Source organism: Stegodyphus dumicola, chromosome 2 (assembly GCF_044657685.1).
Source record: "Stegodyphus dumicola isolate Sdum_Otavi_A_Nest chromosome 2, ASM4465768v1".
NCBI lineage: Eukaryota > Metazoa > Arthropoda > Arachnida > Araneae > Eresidae > Stegodyphus > Stegodyphus dumicola.
This window is the reverse complement of record NC_140769.1, coordinates 203,400,967-203,416,585: the sequence shown is the minus strand read 5'-3', so window position 1 is coordinate 203,416,585 and position 15,619 is coordinate 203,400,967. Positions and strand designations below refer to the sequence as shown.

The window sequence follows — 15,619 nt, the reverse complement described above, 5'->3', positions numbered from 1 at the left end:
GTCCTAAATAAGCTCCGATACAATAAATCATAACATTAAAACTGTAACTGATGTTAATTCAAGATAACTTTATTAGATACATTCTGAGAAAGTTACTATACTATTTCTTATTGATAAAAATTTGAGATTGTGACCTTAAAAAAACCTATTCCAAATCTGAAGTTCTAAATGAAAATTTGCTGTGTCCCCTAGAGGTATGTTTTCTATGTATTTTTCAGTCTAGGATAGTTCTGAAATTGCACATTAAGAATCATCAAATTCACTTGTGAAAAACTGCAAGCTAGTATATAGTGTGGTCTTTTTTAATTAGTGTAAATTTTGGTGGCTTTGTAAGGTTTTTATTACTGTACATAGTGCCAATAAAGCATAAGATAACAACACAATCATAGTAAGTTCATTTCAGTTTAACACTCTGGAGTGGCATGTCTGCTTTATCTGGTCATGAGATTTTTTATCACTTGGTATATATTAGCTTATAATTTAAGATATTTTGCTTTCTTACTTTCTTTAATAATGTTAATGTCATCTTAATGAATGTAAGTTTATGAAAATAGAAACTAAAATAATTTTACAAATTTAGTTAATATATGCTGTTTAAATATAGGTCTTTATGACAGATTGAAAAACCCGGGCCATTCAGTGGTTTAATGTAACTTCTATTAAATCTTGAGACCCATTAGCAGCTGAGTGTTGACTAAGGCACTCAACATTAGTTCAGTCCAGTGTTTGACTCCTGGTGAACAGGCTGGCTGCGTGGAAATTTTCGTGGTTTTCTTCATGTGTTATGTGTATACAGATAGGCCCTTAGGCAGATAGCTCTAGAGTGTTTTGCAGTAATCAAATAAACCAAAAGTTTAAATTTTGAAAATGATGATATAAGTTCCAGTTTTTCCTTACATTTTGAAAAAATGATTAATATTTGGGACTGCATGATATGAAGTATTTTCAAAGTTACAGAACCCAGGCATTAAAAAAAAAAAAAAAAAAAAACCTGCAGTACAATGACTTTGAAAACAGATAAGCAATAGCTATGTAATGTGAAAAATTATGAAAAGTGATTTAAGTTCTTTATATGGTACATACATAAATGGTATGATCTAATGAAATAAAGAATGATCTGTTTGTTTAAACTTCTACCAGAATGATTGGCAGCAGCTCCGCCAACTTTTTATTTTTGGCAGGATTTTATAATAATCAAAATACATGAGCTTTGTCTGAAATGCATTCCCCCTCCCCGAAATCTTATATAATTTTAAATGTAGGCTTTTGATATTCAGATTGATAACAAATAATATAACTGTTTTTATAATTTTGGTGCAGAAATTTTCCCCATTCATTTAGCTTTTTTAATGTGAATTCCATTTTTTATATGCCAAACTATCTGATATATTACCATATCTGGAATTTGGCATTTCCCAAGCTTTCTGGTTAGTTGAGCTTTTACAGTACTAACCAGTTAAAACTTCAGTTTATTCATACAATTGTTCTTTCACATTTCACAAAATGGAAGACATTCCTTCAAAAATAATGTAATTAATTAACTAATAAAAGTGAGTTAAAGAAGAGCATAAAACATTGCTTTTATTGAAGCTGATTTAGTGCTTAATTTTAGAATTACTTTGAATTACAATCTGTCATTGATTTAACTTGAAGAGATGTTCTTTTATGTAAGGACATTTAAGTTTGAATTATTTACATTAAGGAAAATCTCTATAAGAAATTTGAGAGGGGAGTACTTCCCACCAGAGTTGGATTTTCGTCCTACTTAATTTGGTGTCTTTTTTTATATTCTGTACTTAGGGGATTCTCGAATTAGTCTCATTTCTGTCAGTCTATTTTGATGTAATAAATTTTAAGTCTGTAGTTTTACTTCTCTGTTTTCATTCAAACTTTGAATTTCGCATTTGTTTAAGAATCTAATAAGTCACTAACTCACTAATAGACATAATATAGGTGTGTCATATTCATTTGAAAAGCTAGATAGAAGATAAAATTTGTTAAAATATGAATCCGGTCTTTTCTTTAGTTTGCAGATTTATTTTGAGTTTTCAGGGGGAAAAAATGTATCTTATTTAAAATAATGTAAACCTAAATAACAAGCTAAAACAAAATAATATGTACTTTTTATATGCAGAAAAATTCCATGAAATTTATAAACTAACATTTGAACTTGTAAAAACGTGGGGAAAAGTCAATCATCAAAAAAAAAAAAAAAAAAAAAAAAAAATGGAAGACTGATCTAAGGTTGGGAGAGAGTTAAAACAACATAAAACATATTTGAAGCCACATCTTATGCACTGAAAATTTTTATACATGCAGATATAAATTTTTTGTAATGCTATACGTATTTTTTGTACATCTTGAAATATCCTGGGGCTTTAAAGATATATAAACTTTCATTTTTCACACACACACACTATATATATATATGTGTGTGTGTGATAGATTTTGTAGTAGAACACAGGTGGTTGTATCCACAATGAACAGCTAGAATTTTGATGTCATAGGATGCTGAAACGCGATCCACAATGAATAAAATATTTGGCTGTCAACGTATATTTAATCCAAATTTTATTTCAGAAACATGTTGTGGCCACAGACAAGTTGGCACATTTATTGTGCCTATTCCAAAAAGGTTACATTTTCGATAGATTTGCAGTAAAAAAGATGGAACAGACAGACAGCTATCCAGCTAAGCCAAAGAGGTGAAAGGGTGAAATCTTAATTCAGACTGAGTTAGTTTCGGTTTTCAATGCATTTTGATTAGATGGTTAATATTGCTGTAAAATTACTATTGGCTGTTTGAGTTTTTAGTTTCATTATCATCATCAGAATTATGTAAGAGTCATATGACATAGATTTTTCTCAAAATGACATAATGTAAATAGAAGTTACTATTTTTAGAATACAGAAGAGAATTAATTTTCTCTGCTAATTTAATTTTTTACATATTCTTTATTTTTCTTACACACACACACATATATAGTAATTAAATTATAATCTTCTAAAGTATTACAAAAGTGCAAAAAAAAGTTTGAAAACCAATAACAATAAATTTAGAATTTAAGCAAAATTGAAGAAATCAATGGCAAATGGCCAAATTGTTAGAACAGTCAGATTGAACTATTTTTGCCTTAATCAGATGGATGGAGAAAAATAATAAAATTCCCCATTTCACTTAATTAGCAGGGCAGATGAACATGTCTGATACTATGCAGTATTCAAACCATGAATGCAAATTTCAAACAATTGCATAGAACCATTTTCTACATCAATCTGAACATTCGGGGGGGGGGAAGGAAAGGAAAGTTTCTTCAAAATGTAGACATATTTCCCTCATCATTTAGTATTTTTCAAATACATGTATGGAGTTTATTGATACTCCACATTGTGAAGAATTGTTTTGGTTGTTCATTTTGATGTAGTATTTTGATTTTTTTTATTTACATACTTTGTTATTTTTGCATCATTTCGGAGGTTACTGATACTCCACATTTTAATATATTAAAAACATATCATTGTAGTTAATCTTTTTCTTGTGTATATATATTTCTAGTTTGGGAACCTTATTGTTTGTGGTTTGTCAGAACATATTGTTGAAAATGCTGATCAGATTCTGTCTTTGATGCAGAGAGGTGGAAGTAAGCCATAGATTAAGGATTATGTTGAGATTTTCTTTGTATATAAAATTTGTTATTATTTAGCTTTATGATGTGATTTTATTCCTTTTTCATTCTTTCTTGGTCACTGAATTAAAATTTTGCTTTCTTTTTATTATTTTGTACTTGTCTTTAATGAAATAAAGTAATTAAAATAGAGAAAGTTAGAAAAGCCCTACAAATGCCTAAAAATTACTTTAAAAAAATCTGATGTTCTTCCTGGGAAATGATTTTGTAGTTTATATAGCTATTTTACGTAACTAATAAGAATGCAGTTGCCATGAAAAAATATCAGTTTAAATTTTAATACAGTCAAAAGTCTTTAATCCGGATTCGTCAGGACTTCTGCGATTCCGAATTAGCGGTTTTCCTGGATTATAGATCATCAATTTAAATCTGGTAAGATGGCATGCAGAAATTATAAAATTAAAAATATGAAACCATAATTTATTAAATAAAGAGCAATTATGATCTAAAGGGTATCAAAATTTACAAAAAAAAGAAAAGCTTAATATTTATTTGTTTACTTTATTAAACATTTCTTTCAATGCGCGCATGCATAACGCATACATTACGCATAGTCAAAATTAGAAAATTGCAACCAGAAAACTATTTGCTGTGTATTCGTGATATTTATAATGATGAGGAATTTGATTTAAATCATATCAAAGACGGAGTACGTTGAAATGGAATACTACATTTAGTAAGGAATTATAAGCCGAATAAAATAAAAACATCTGCCCTGAAGATAAGGATAGTGCTGACAGATCAACTTGCAGTTCATTGCGCGCCGCGACTCCCCCCCCAGGGGTCGGCAACCTTTTGAGTCAAAAGAGTCAAAAATTACAATTTACAAAATTTCAAAGTTTTTAAAGAGCCACCGAAACAAATTAGACAATATAATGCCTCACGGTATTCATGGGGGGTTTCAGATCCCCATATGTGCATATTATGACGATTAACAATGCCAGAAAGATGAAAGGATGCTTCATCGGAGAACATTATGTGCTTTAGAAATTCAGCATAATCTTCTATCCTTCTTAGCATATCTGTTGCAAAGGCCATCCTCCTAGGCCAGGGGTCGGCAACCTTTTGAGTCGAAGAGTCAAAAATTACAATTTACAAAATTTCAATGTTTTTAAAGAGCCACCAAATTTTTTCTTGCCAACAATAAATAGTACTCGCATAAAAAAGTTTTTTGATAAACAAAAGCTAATCTATTTATTCATAAGAAAAAAATATCTATTTATTCATAAGAAAAATATCTATTTATTCATATATAAATAGTGTTTTTCACAACAAATTAGATAATATATATATGGCATTATTAGATATTTGCTTATTATTTAAGTAAAAAATTAAAACAATTAAACATTTACTTGCAGCACTAACTTGTACTTCAATAAAAAAAACAATTGAGCAAACAAATTCAATGGGAGCATTGGCTTTGCATGGTTTTAGAAAGTTTGGATAAATTTGGCTCATAACTGGTTGTTTTAAGTTTCAAACACGACTCTAAATTTTTATTTGTTAGTTGGCTTCTTACTGTACTTTTATTTATATTCATGCAAGAGAATGCTTGCTCGCACGAATATGCCGATCTGAAGATAGTCAGCACTCCAAATGCCAACTTCTTCACCTCACTGTAGGAATCTGGAAGACTATTTCATTCGTCGAATATAAGTGCCTCAACTCGCGGCATTTCTTTTAAAGCTGTCCACTTTTGTTGTATTACATACATTCATTTCTGGACCTCCAACTCTTCCAACTTGCTTTTCAACTCTGTAAATTTTCCACCCCACAAAGCTTTACATTTTAAATGGATCAGTTGCATTTCTAGAGATTCAGTATCAATTCCAAATGGCTCAGTGTGGATTTCATTACTCTTTATGTTCAGAGGGTTTACTATGAATGCTAGAGTGGTTTTGTTGGTTTTGAATTGCTCAAATCTGTCAGCAAATTCATCTTTAATTTTTTTGTAACTGTGCTAAAGTAATTCGTGTCAACAGTTGCAATGGTTTTTATCATGATATTGCTTTAGAAATTGAAAATGAAGTAACCGCTCTGAATATCTTCTGCAAAAAGAATTAATTTTTCTTCTAAACAAACCACTTCTTCTAAAATATAGGTTAGGCTTCCCTTTCCTTGCAGTTTTAGATTCAGCTCATTTAATATCGCTGTGACATACACCATAAAGTAAAATTTTTGCAACCATTTGTCATTCTCTAATTTAGGGTGATTAATGTCTTTTTCATTTAGGAATGTATTTATTTCATTCAAGCACAAAGCAGAATGTTTCAACACAACTGCACAAAGCAGAATGTTACAACATTTGGAAAGCCATCGCACTTTATTGTGAAGAAGGAGGTCAAAATACTGTCTCCATTTTGTTTAAGAATTCTTTAAATTGACGACGGTACAGGGCTTTTGAAAAGATGCTGATAACAATCTAGATTACCAAATTCATAACCTCAACTATTTTGGCCGGAAATGTTTGGGCACAAAGCACTTCTTGGTGTATTATGCAGTGAAACATAAGAATTTCGTTGTTTATTTTGCTCTGAAAAATCGTTGTTGCGTCTTTATTTTTTCCTGTCATACTTCTGGCTCCATCAGTTGCTATTGAAACGATTTTATTTAAATCGATCTTATTGTTTTCAAGGCATTTTTGCACGACATTCGCTATATTGTTATGTTGCTTTATTTTGTCTTGAGAGCGGTATCAATCCTATAAGTTCTTTTGGATATCATGAAGACACATACCTGACAAAAAGGGCAACTTGTGCCGTGTCTTTTATGTTGCAAGACTCATCTATAGCAAGTGATAAAGCAGAAGAAAGTTGAATATCTTCCACCTGCAAATATGTTACATTTGGAGATATTTTAGCTTTTCTATCTTGTACTGTTTTTAGCGGATAGTGGCAAATCTTTGATTTCTTTCAAGATTTCTGGTTTGTTTTTGAAATCACAAAACAGTTCTTCAGATTCATGTATGAAGCAATCTTTGAAATACTCACCATCTGTGAATGGCTTGCTTTTTTTTGCAATTTCTAATGATACCACGAAGCTTGCCAGATTAACATTACTTGTACATTGCGTCGTTACTTAACATGGAACTTGATTGCTGTTTTTATTTTGGGATCTCATCGACAGCTTTTTTTGTTCATCGCCAGCTGGATATTTACTAGCAAACTGAGTATGTTTTTTAGTGTAGTGTCTCTCTAAATTTGATTTCTTATTGTGTGTGAGTTTTTCGAAACCAATGAGATAAGTTGCAAGGCATATGAAATTGCATATGAAAGCGAACGACTGCGTCCATCCCGATTGAATTCTCAATGCGCTTCTTCAGTTCTTCTCTGTTTTTTTTTTTTGATAAAATAAATAATTGAGTATGGAAATAAAGAGCTGCAGCTTCACATCCAAAGAGCCGCATATGGCTCGCGAGCCGCAGGTTGCCGACCCCTGTTCTAGTCTATTGCTGTTTTGTTGGCAATAACTTTTCGCTGGCAAGGTGTTCTTTTATTCATTTAACAGACATTAATTATCTTGACATGCTGTAGATGAGCCAGAGTGAAGTGATAAATGTGATTCTACAGTACTCGAACTGATGTTTTTCCCAAAATGCAAGGAAAAAATAGAGCAATAACACAAAATTTACACTCTTGTTCATAAAAACAAAATGGGGCATATTGAGAATCAATCAAGGTTACATCAAGCAAAAGTACATATATTATATTATGAGTGCATTGTGATGGCACGCTTATCCGTAACTGGTGTAAATCATGCTGCTTGATGACAGTTTTACGGTTGATGTGCTAATACATAAGCAGGTCTGTGGAGTTGGTAGGGAAAAGGACTGACTCTGACTCCTGGAATTTTAGACTCCTACTCCGACTCCCTCACATATATGTAAACATATACACATGGGTTACAGCTTATTTCTTTAGTATAAAAGAAGTAATAGATGCTACAGGAAAAAAAATTGATGGCATAGCAAATTATTTATATTAATTAGCATTTATTATGAAATGGAAAAACTGACATTAATTATTTCTAAGAAACAGTATAGCTGCAGCAAGACCTTCTTTGTTGGAGTGCCATAGATCTGATTTGATAAACTTGAGTAGATAAGAGTCTGATATGATAAGATCTGATAAGAGTCTTTCCACACTAACTTGAGTAGGAGAAAGAGCTGTTACTGTTAGGGCTACTTCTTTTAACTTTTCAGGATAGAATTTTACAACTTTTAAAAGAGGTGTCTTGCACAATCATATTTCTCTATTTCTTCATATTAAGGCCATGTAAAATCTTGTTTGTATCTTTTCATTTTTATATATAAAGGGTCTTGGTTCTTCATTTTTATTCGCTTTGCCTTAGCCTTTTCAATATTATCCAAAAATATTTCTCAAAATCTAATTCATCTTTGGAAGAGGATTATAGAGACTCAATTGCAATGTCTGCAGTTTGACTGTCCTAATTCGAATTTTCCAATTGTTCTGAAAACAATTTCATTCTTAATGAAAGTTCATAGATGGCTTTTTTTGCCTTTTTAATTTGTTCGTCATCCAAGAAAATTTAGTGTTTTGTATCTACATGTATTGAGGCCAGCAAGATCTCATTGTCTTGCAAACTAGTTTCTCTTTTCTTCATTGAAGAAAGGATTCCTTCTGCAATAAACCCTCCATTTCAGAAAGAACAAACATTGCATTCTTCCATTCTCGCCTCCTGTCAATTCTTCAGATTGCAGCTTTTTTTGTGGCTATATATGATGTAGAAAGAAGAGTTTCCAATTCTGCAAGATCATTCCACAGTCTTTCTGTTGGTGAAATATTGAGGTTATCTATATCTTTTAAAAAAGTTGTTAATTCTAACATCCTCTTTATCATCAAATATGTACTTTCTTATCACATTGCTTTATCAATAATTGCTCCTTTTCCTGCTCGCTGCTTAAGAATGGCATCAGTTTTGGGAGTTCATGCTGCTATTGCTGCTTACCTAAATTTACCAGTGAGATTTGTAACTAAATGAAGTAACTAAATGAATCAGTTTAATCACTAATGACAAATATCACATCCATCCACCTCCCTTTTATTTATTTATTAATATATGAATAAAATAGAAAATAACTATTTATTAATGTATATAGTTCATAAATAAAAATAATAACTCAGCTTGTCATTAATTTTTTTCAATTCATTTTAATTTCATTTCAAATTCAAACTGTCCAACAAAAAACTGGAGGCGGAGTTGACCTGTTTTTTAGTGACTCCAGCTCTGACTCCTTTTACCCCAAAATCTGCTCGACTCTGACTCCACAGCCCTGTACATAAGTACTTTGCTATTTAACTATTATGTTTTCAAACTTTCACTGAGATATCTATCTTCTGGGCATTTTGTAATGAACTTCACTATGTTAATAGTGCACAATAAAGAGACTATTAATGCGGTGTCTGAAAATTATATGTGCAACACATTAAAATATTTGCTGTTTAAAGCCTACGACTATAGAGACTTAGCTTAGAATATTTCAGTTCTTCTGTAAATTCATAATGCTATGTTCATTCTGGTATTTTCATATTAAAGCAGCCAATGCATTGGCCTTTGGCAACATTTAAGAATCAGCATTTTTTTAAAATTAAGTTTACCAATTTAGGTAACTAGATGCAGTTGCCATTTTAATAAGGAAAAACTCCTACCCTTGTTTGATTTTTAATTTATGTTGTAAAATGGGCTTATTTTATAACTGTTTCTTTATTGTTTTGTATATACTACAGATGATGATGGGATTTCGTTACCTTTCTTCTAGTAACATACTCCTAAGGAAATTTTCAACTTAAGTTTAATATTAGTAATTCTTTAAAATTTTTAAATAGTTTCCTTTTGATTTGATCTTTAGTTCTGAAATAAGATTTTTTTTTTTAAATTGCAATTTGTTAAAAATATTTTATTGTGTATGCAATATATATATGATATACGAGGGTTGGGACAAAAGTCATGGCAACTATTTTTTTCTTGTAGATATGTGAACAGATCACAAAACGTATATGTTTTGTGTGGAAGTTCTGCAGGCATAGTGTGTATGCAGAACAACAGATGGCTCTGTGGTAGCGAGGGCTCTGAAATAAGTCAGTTGGTGAGTGCCGTGCGAAGTGGAAGTAACCCATGTTGAGCAGCACGCTTACGTCAAAATAGCCGTTCTCCGAGGAAGAAATGCGATGGAATGTCACAGTGAATTAGTACAAGCCCTTGGAAATAATGCCCTACCATATCATACAGTAGCACGGTGGGTAGGAAAGTTTCAGCAAGGACGTGTGTCAACCAGTGATGACCAACGTTCGGGAAGACCGGTGAGTGTGCGGACTGACTTGGCACGTGCTGTTATCAATCACCTCATGGATGAAGACAGATGATGGACATTACTGGAGTTAGAGAGGGCAAGTAGCATCAAGAAACGCACCGCCACAGGATATTGCGTAATGAGTTAGCGTCAGAATCCTTCCCCAGTCAAATTAATGGTGATCGTCGCGTATGACGTCAGGGGTGTCATTGTTTGCCACTTTGTTTCTCATGGCAGAACAGTGACCACACAGTACTACAGGGACTTACTGGTGTGACATGTACGACGTGGCATTCAGGATAAACATCCAGATCTTGTGGACAGTGCAATAATTCTGTACGACAATGCAAGACCACATAAAGCAGCTACTCCGACATTGGAGATGGGAAGAATTGGAGCACCCACCGTACTCTCCTGACCTTTTGCCCTGTGACTTTGATCTCATTCCCAAGATTAAGGAACCAATACGTGGTAGGCGGTTTGCAACACAAGAGGACATTGCTAATGCTATGCGCCAGCAGATGACCCGATTCACACATGGTGTGGCAAATGCTGAGGCTGATGGTATTCAGCGCCTCCCACATCATTGGCAGCGTGTGGTGACAGTAGCAGGGGACTACATTGAAGGTCTTTAGGGCCAGGTTTGTCATGTCAACTTTATGTGTATTGTGTTATTCTTTTGCACGGTGAAGGCTGTCTTGCCCTGTATACTAACGTAATAAATTCGTGTGTTATGATATTTCAGTGCTATTCATTGTCCACACATGTAGTTAAGACCTTGTCCTTTTGTCTGTATATGCCACATTTTCCAACCGGACTGGTATCTTCAAGAAAAAAAATAGTTGCTATGACTTTTGCCCCAACCTACGTATATATATATATAATCACTTTAGCTCATAGGCTATAGCTGAAAGAATTTACTTTTTAATTTTATTTCAAATTTTGCAACTCAATGCGCAAAATTCTTGACCTCACAGGTCCTTTTTAGTTTACTTAGTATGCCATTCTTATATTATATATATATATGTGTATGTATAAGTGTATTGCAAAATATATAATCTAGTGATGCACTGATTATTAACTTTTCTGCATGCATTATTTTTGTACCAATCTTTGTTATAAGTTTTTAGACTAATCTCTTGTTAAGCTTTATTACATTTTACTTTAGCAATTGCACATTTTATCACCCTTTAGAAAACAGAAGAACTGGTACAACATGTATGAATCAGAAAAGTTCTCGGTCGCATTCGATCTTTCGCATAGTAATATTTTTTTCTCTTAGCTGCACTTGAATTTCAGTTATATTATTTCACTTCATTCTGCTTCTGTTTATTTCATTTATGTTGCATTTCGTTATTTTATTTATTTATTATTTTTACTGTATTTATAGTATTTTTTTTTTCTTTTACGAAGATTCTTTGCATGTCTGAAATTTAGTTCCAATCCTCCCCTACAAATTCTTAAAATTAAGTAATATTGATTGAGATTTGTTTGAGAAAGAATGTTTTTTCTAATACATTATTTGGACATAATAAAATAATTATTAATAATAAGTAGTTTAAAAGGCTCACAATGTAGCCTCATATAAGAAATTAATTTGCATTTGCTTGCATAATTTCGATATTCAAAAATGCACTTTTTTATGTCAATTTTTATGTTTATTCCACAGTATATCTACTTAAATAAAGTGAAATATTATTCATAGAATGAAAAAAGTGAGGATCTTTCAGGAATATTAATAACAAAAATAATCATTTTTAAATACATACTTACTCATTTTCTAAATTACAGTATTTGTATTTTAATGGGAGTCATAGCTTGTATTGTAGGGGGTGAGTTTTATTTTTTATTTCAAATTTTATGATTTGAATGATATTTTTAATATTAATTTTCTTACATTTAAAAATCACATTATTGCTGTAAAACTTAAAACTGAGTCAGAGATAAGATATTGTTATTTAACATACTTTTTTGTATAAAAAATTGTAATGGTTCTATTTATTCATGAACTTAAGTAAGCTTTTTAAAACTTAAAAAAAATTCATGCATGTATCCATGAAAACTTATTTTATGAAATTCTTATGACCTGCAAAAATTGTAATCTGTAATCTACTTCAATCTCTAATAACTAAAAATTTCTGATAGCAATATTTTATATGTCAATGCTGTTTTACTTTATTTTAAATTTTTAATAAGAAAATTACTAAGCAAAATGGATAATTTTTTTGATATGGTAAGACATCTTGCATATGCAAAACATAATCTCAAAAGACAAGTAGCTATTACAAAGAGATTTGAGTTTCCAGTTATGAAGGCAAATGAAAAACAGATTTCAAAAAATAATTTCTATGTTAATAAAAAACTGTGAATTTCTGCATTTTATCCTGTATTTCTGAAGAGATGAATTAATTAGCAGTTGCAGTCAATGTATTTTTAACTCTTTGTGGATGACAATAAATTTAATTTCAAGAACTTGTCAGACCACAGTGGTTGGTCTTTCCAGAAATAACCTATATAATAAATATTAAAATAACATATCTGTTTTTGATTGAGTTATGCACAACATACAAGCAGAAAGAGTTAAATATTTACTCTTGCAGGTAAATTTATTTTTTTTCCTCTCATGACTAAATATTCTACTCATTACTAAATATTAAAATATTCTCATTTACTAAATATTTGGATTTTTCATGAATTTTGAATTGAAAATTTCTGCCTTGAATCATAAAGTTAAGAACAAATACTTTTGCTGGTAATTTATTGATTTATCATTATACTTTATTTATTTTTGTTACTGTTATAATATTGTACAAAATCTGATATTTTATTAGGTTATTGAGAGCAGACCAAGAAATATTAAAAATGCACCTGTGAATGTGTCACAATTAGTAAGTGCAATAACTAATATTTTATTTCCTTTTGGTTAATTACTACTTTTGAAGCAATGTATTTATTTAATATTATGAAATAAGTATGAATAATAGTAAATTCCATAGTGACGAATTAGGTATCAAGTATTACATGCATGTTTGTTTAAAATAGGAGTAGTTGATATTGGTGATATCCAATGAGCAAAAATTGTGTCTTTTAAAAAGCAAGCAAGTGAAAGTTTTTGTGCTTTTCGTTTTCTTGGAAAAAGTATTTTGTCCAGTTAATAAATGAGGTAATTTTATTACTACATAGCTTTGTTTACTATCTGTAATAGGATATTTTCACTCACATATTTCTAAAGAGGAAAACGAAAAACTGCTATGGTGAGCTATTTTTCATTTATCTTTCTAGATAATGTATTTAAAAAGAATGTCCTGCTATCTCTTTCCTTTTAGATTCTTTTAAAATTATTTTTATTTATTTATTTATTTTTTAATCTTTGTTCTCGAGTTTGCAGTATGGAAATGCATGTTTGTATATTGATAGAAATAAAATTTAACTGATATGAAACTTAATTCTTAAAAAAATAATTCAAGAAATGGGATTAGTTTAATTAAAATATTTTTATAATGCAAGCTATGTTACCCATTCAGATGAAAGTAATAGGAATCATCGTTTATATTTTTGTTCTCTTAGGAACCAAGTAAATTCTTTGTAAATTTGAAATTTTCTTTAGTTGAAAATAATATTAAGAATTACTTTCTTGTTCTTTTAAAAGCCAAATATATTCCTTATTTTATTAATTTTTCAGGATTTAGTAGATCTTGCTGGATCTGAAAGAGCATGTCATACTAAAGCTACCGGTAAAAGATTTAGAGAAAGTATAAATATCAATGTGTCTTTGTTGATGTTAAGTCATGTTATCAACCAATTAAATGAAAATGAAAGGTAAGCAGTATCTTTTAAACTTAATGAATGGGAAATTGAATATGATTTAATTTTACCTAACACATAATATTTAAAATTTTGAAAATTCTTTATTTTGAAGAGTGCATCTACAATTAATTTTGAATCATACTAGAGTTATTCTGAAAGAAAAAACATAGAAATTTAAGAAAATAATGCTACTTATGAATATTGTTTTAAAACTGTTCAGTAGACTTTGAAATGTAAATTACTATATGATGAGCTCTTTGCTGCTTGCTTATATTTGTAAGATGATCTAAGGTATTACTTTCTGTTTCTTATGCCCATGTTGTTGCCTTACGAAAGTTATATACTGAACAGTGAACAACTCTGTTTTCATTTTATGGCCAGTAAAATTTCCTGATGTTTAATATTTAATTAAGAAAACTAGTTAGGACTTTTTGTTTGATTTTAATCATATAATTAATTCAGAAACTAAACTGGTCTCATATTTTTTTAATCAAAAAATGTGATGTGTACACCACATGACTTCCGTGTACGGAATATTAAATTATATGCATTTCATTTAAACTTATTTGATTGAATTAAATCTACTTCGTCAAGAGCACATAAACCACAATAGAGTAAATACACTCTTTAAAATTCACTATATTTGTTTACCATAACGACACTCTGGCACTAGGTTCACTTAACATCATTATATTTCGTACATATTATAACTCAGAATGCAAAAAATTTATATCATTTGAAGAATTATCTAATCGTTGCCACATGTTCTATTCAAATACTATAATAAATCTAAAACGATGTATAAAAGAAATTAAGCAAACAAAACAAAAAAGAAACAGCTTTTCACAGATGATTCACTATTTCTCATTCAATTAATTCAGTTCTTATTCCCGCAAAGGCAAAAATACATAAAAATTCAAAATATCTATATTAAAAATTACGAAGTAAATCTTAAACATTTATTTTCTCGAATAAATTCCGGAATAGATTAAGCATGATTTAATTCACAGTAATAAAAGAAGGCATTATCTTTGTTGTTGTGAAACTTAGTTTCTCTAGATTGGCAACAAATCTACTATTCTGTTGTTTCAAATGTAAACAAATATGTCTGCCATGTTATTTAAAAATTAGGCTTAACTGCACTTAATACAGCTTTTAAATTGTTGATAATTGTACAAATATCGCTTGCAGATTTACTAAAGGCACAAAAACCTTAACCAGAAGATAAGAGCAACATATATCAATCATTTTTAAAGCAAAAAATGCACATTTTTCAAACATATAAGAGTAAAGAAACTGAGATCACTGAGCCGGGTAACAGAGTGGATATATGTACATTTGGTACTGCCGATTCCAACCAAAGTATGAGGTGCACATCTACATGTTATAGCAGTCCTATATACAAAATTTCAATGTTCTGAGGCTACTCGTTTTTGAGTTATGCAAGATACATACATACGTACAGACGCCATGAAAAATTCTCTTCGGAATTCATTTTGAAACAGTTTTATAATTTTTTTTTGGAGGAAAAGAGTCTTTTATTCTGTCCTTACGTACAGATGTCATCACGCAAAAACATCATTAAATTGCATTTGATAACGGTCAAAATGGATATTTTTGTTGAAATATAGTGCCTGAAAATTTTCGAGATTTTGATACATCCTTTTTACTTTGTATAATTAAGTAAAAATGGGTACTATTTAGGAAGTTTTTGTCAAAACTAAGCAATTCTTTGCGGACTAATTTTAGAAAGAAAGGAAAGTGCAAATATATTAGTTTTAAACCAACATTTGTATCAGAATGTAATGAATTAAGA

At 30.5% G+C, this 15,619-nt stretch overlaps 1 protein-coding gene across 2 annotated transcripts in view; it reads left to right on the top strand.

The window, feature by feature from the left end:
- The window catches only part of LOC118185886 (uncharacterized), a 112,673-nt gene that overhangs the window by 32,294 nt on the left and 64,760 nt on the right, over positions 1-15,619 (top strand). For both annotated transcript variants that reach the window (XM_085811647.1, XM_085811646.1), the window contains exons 7-10: positions 3,557-3,641; positions 11,191-11,258; positions 12,828-12,884; positions 13,679-13,815. In XM_085811647.1, the coding sequence (XP_085667773.1) occupies positions 3,557-3,641; positions 11,191-11,258; positions 12,828-12,884; positions 13,679-13,815 (347 nt within the window). The remainder of the gene's footprint in view (positions 1-3,556; positions 3,642-11,190; positions 11,259-12,827; positions 12,885-13,678; positions 13,816-15,619) is intronic.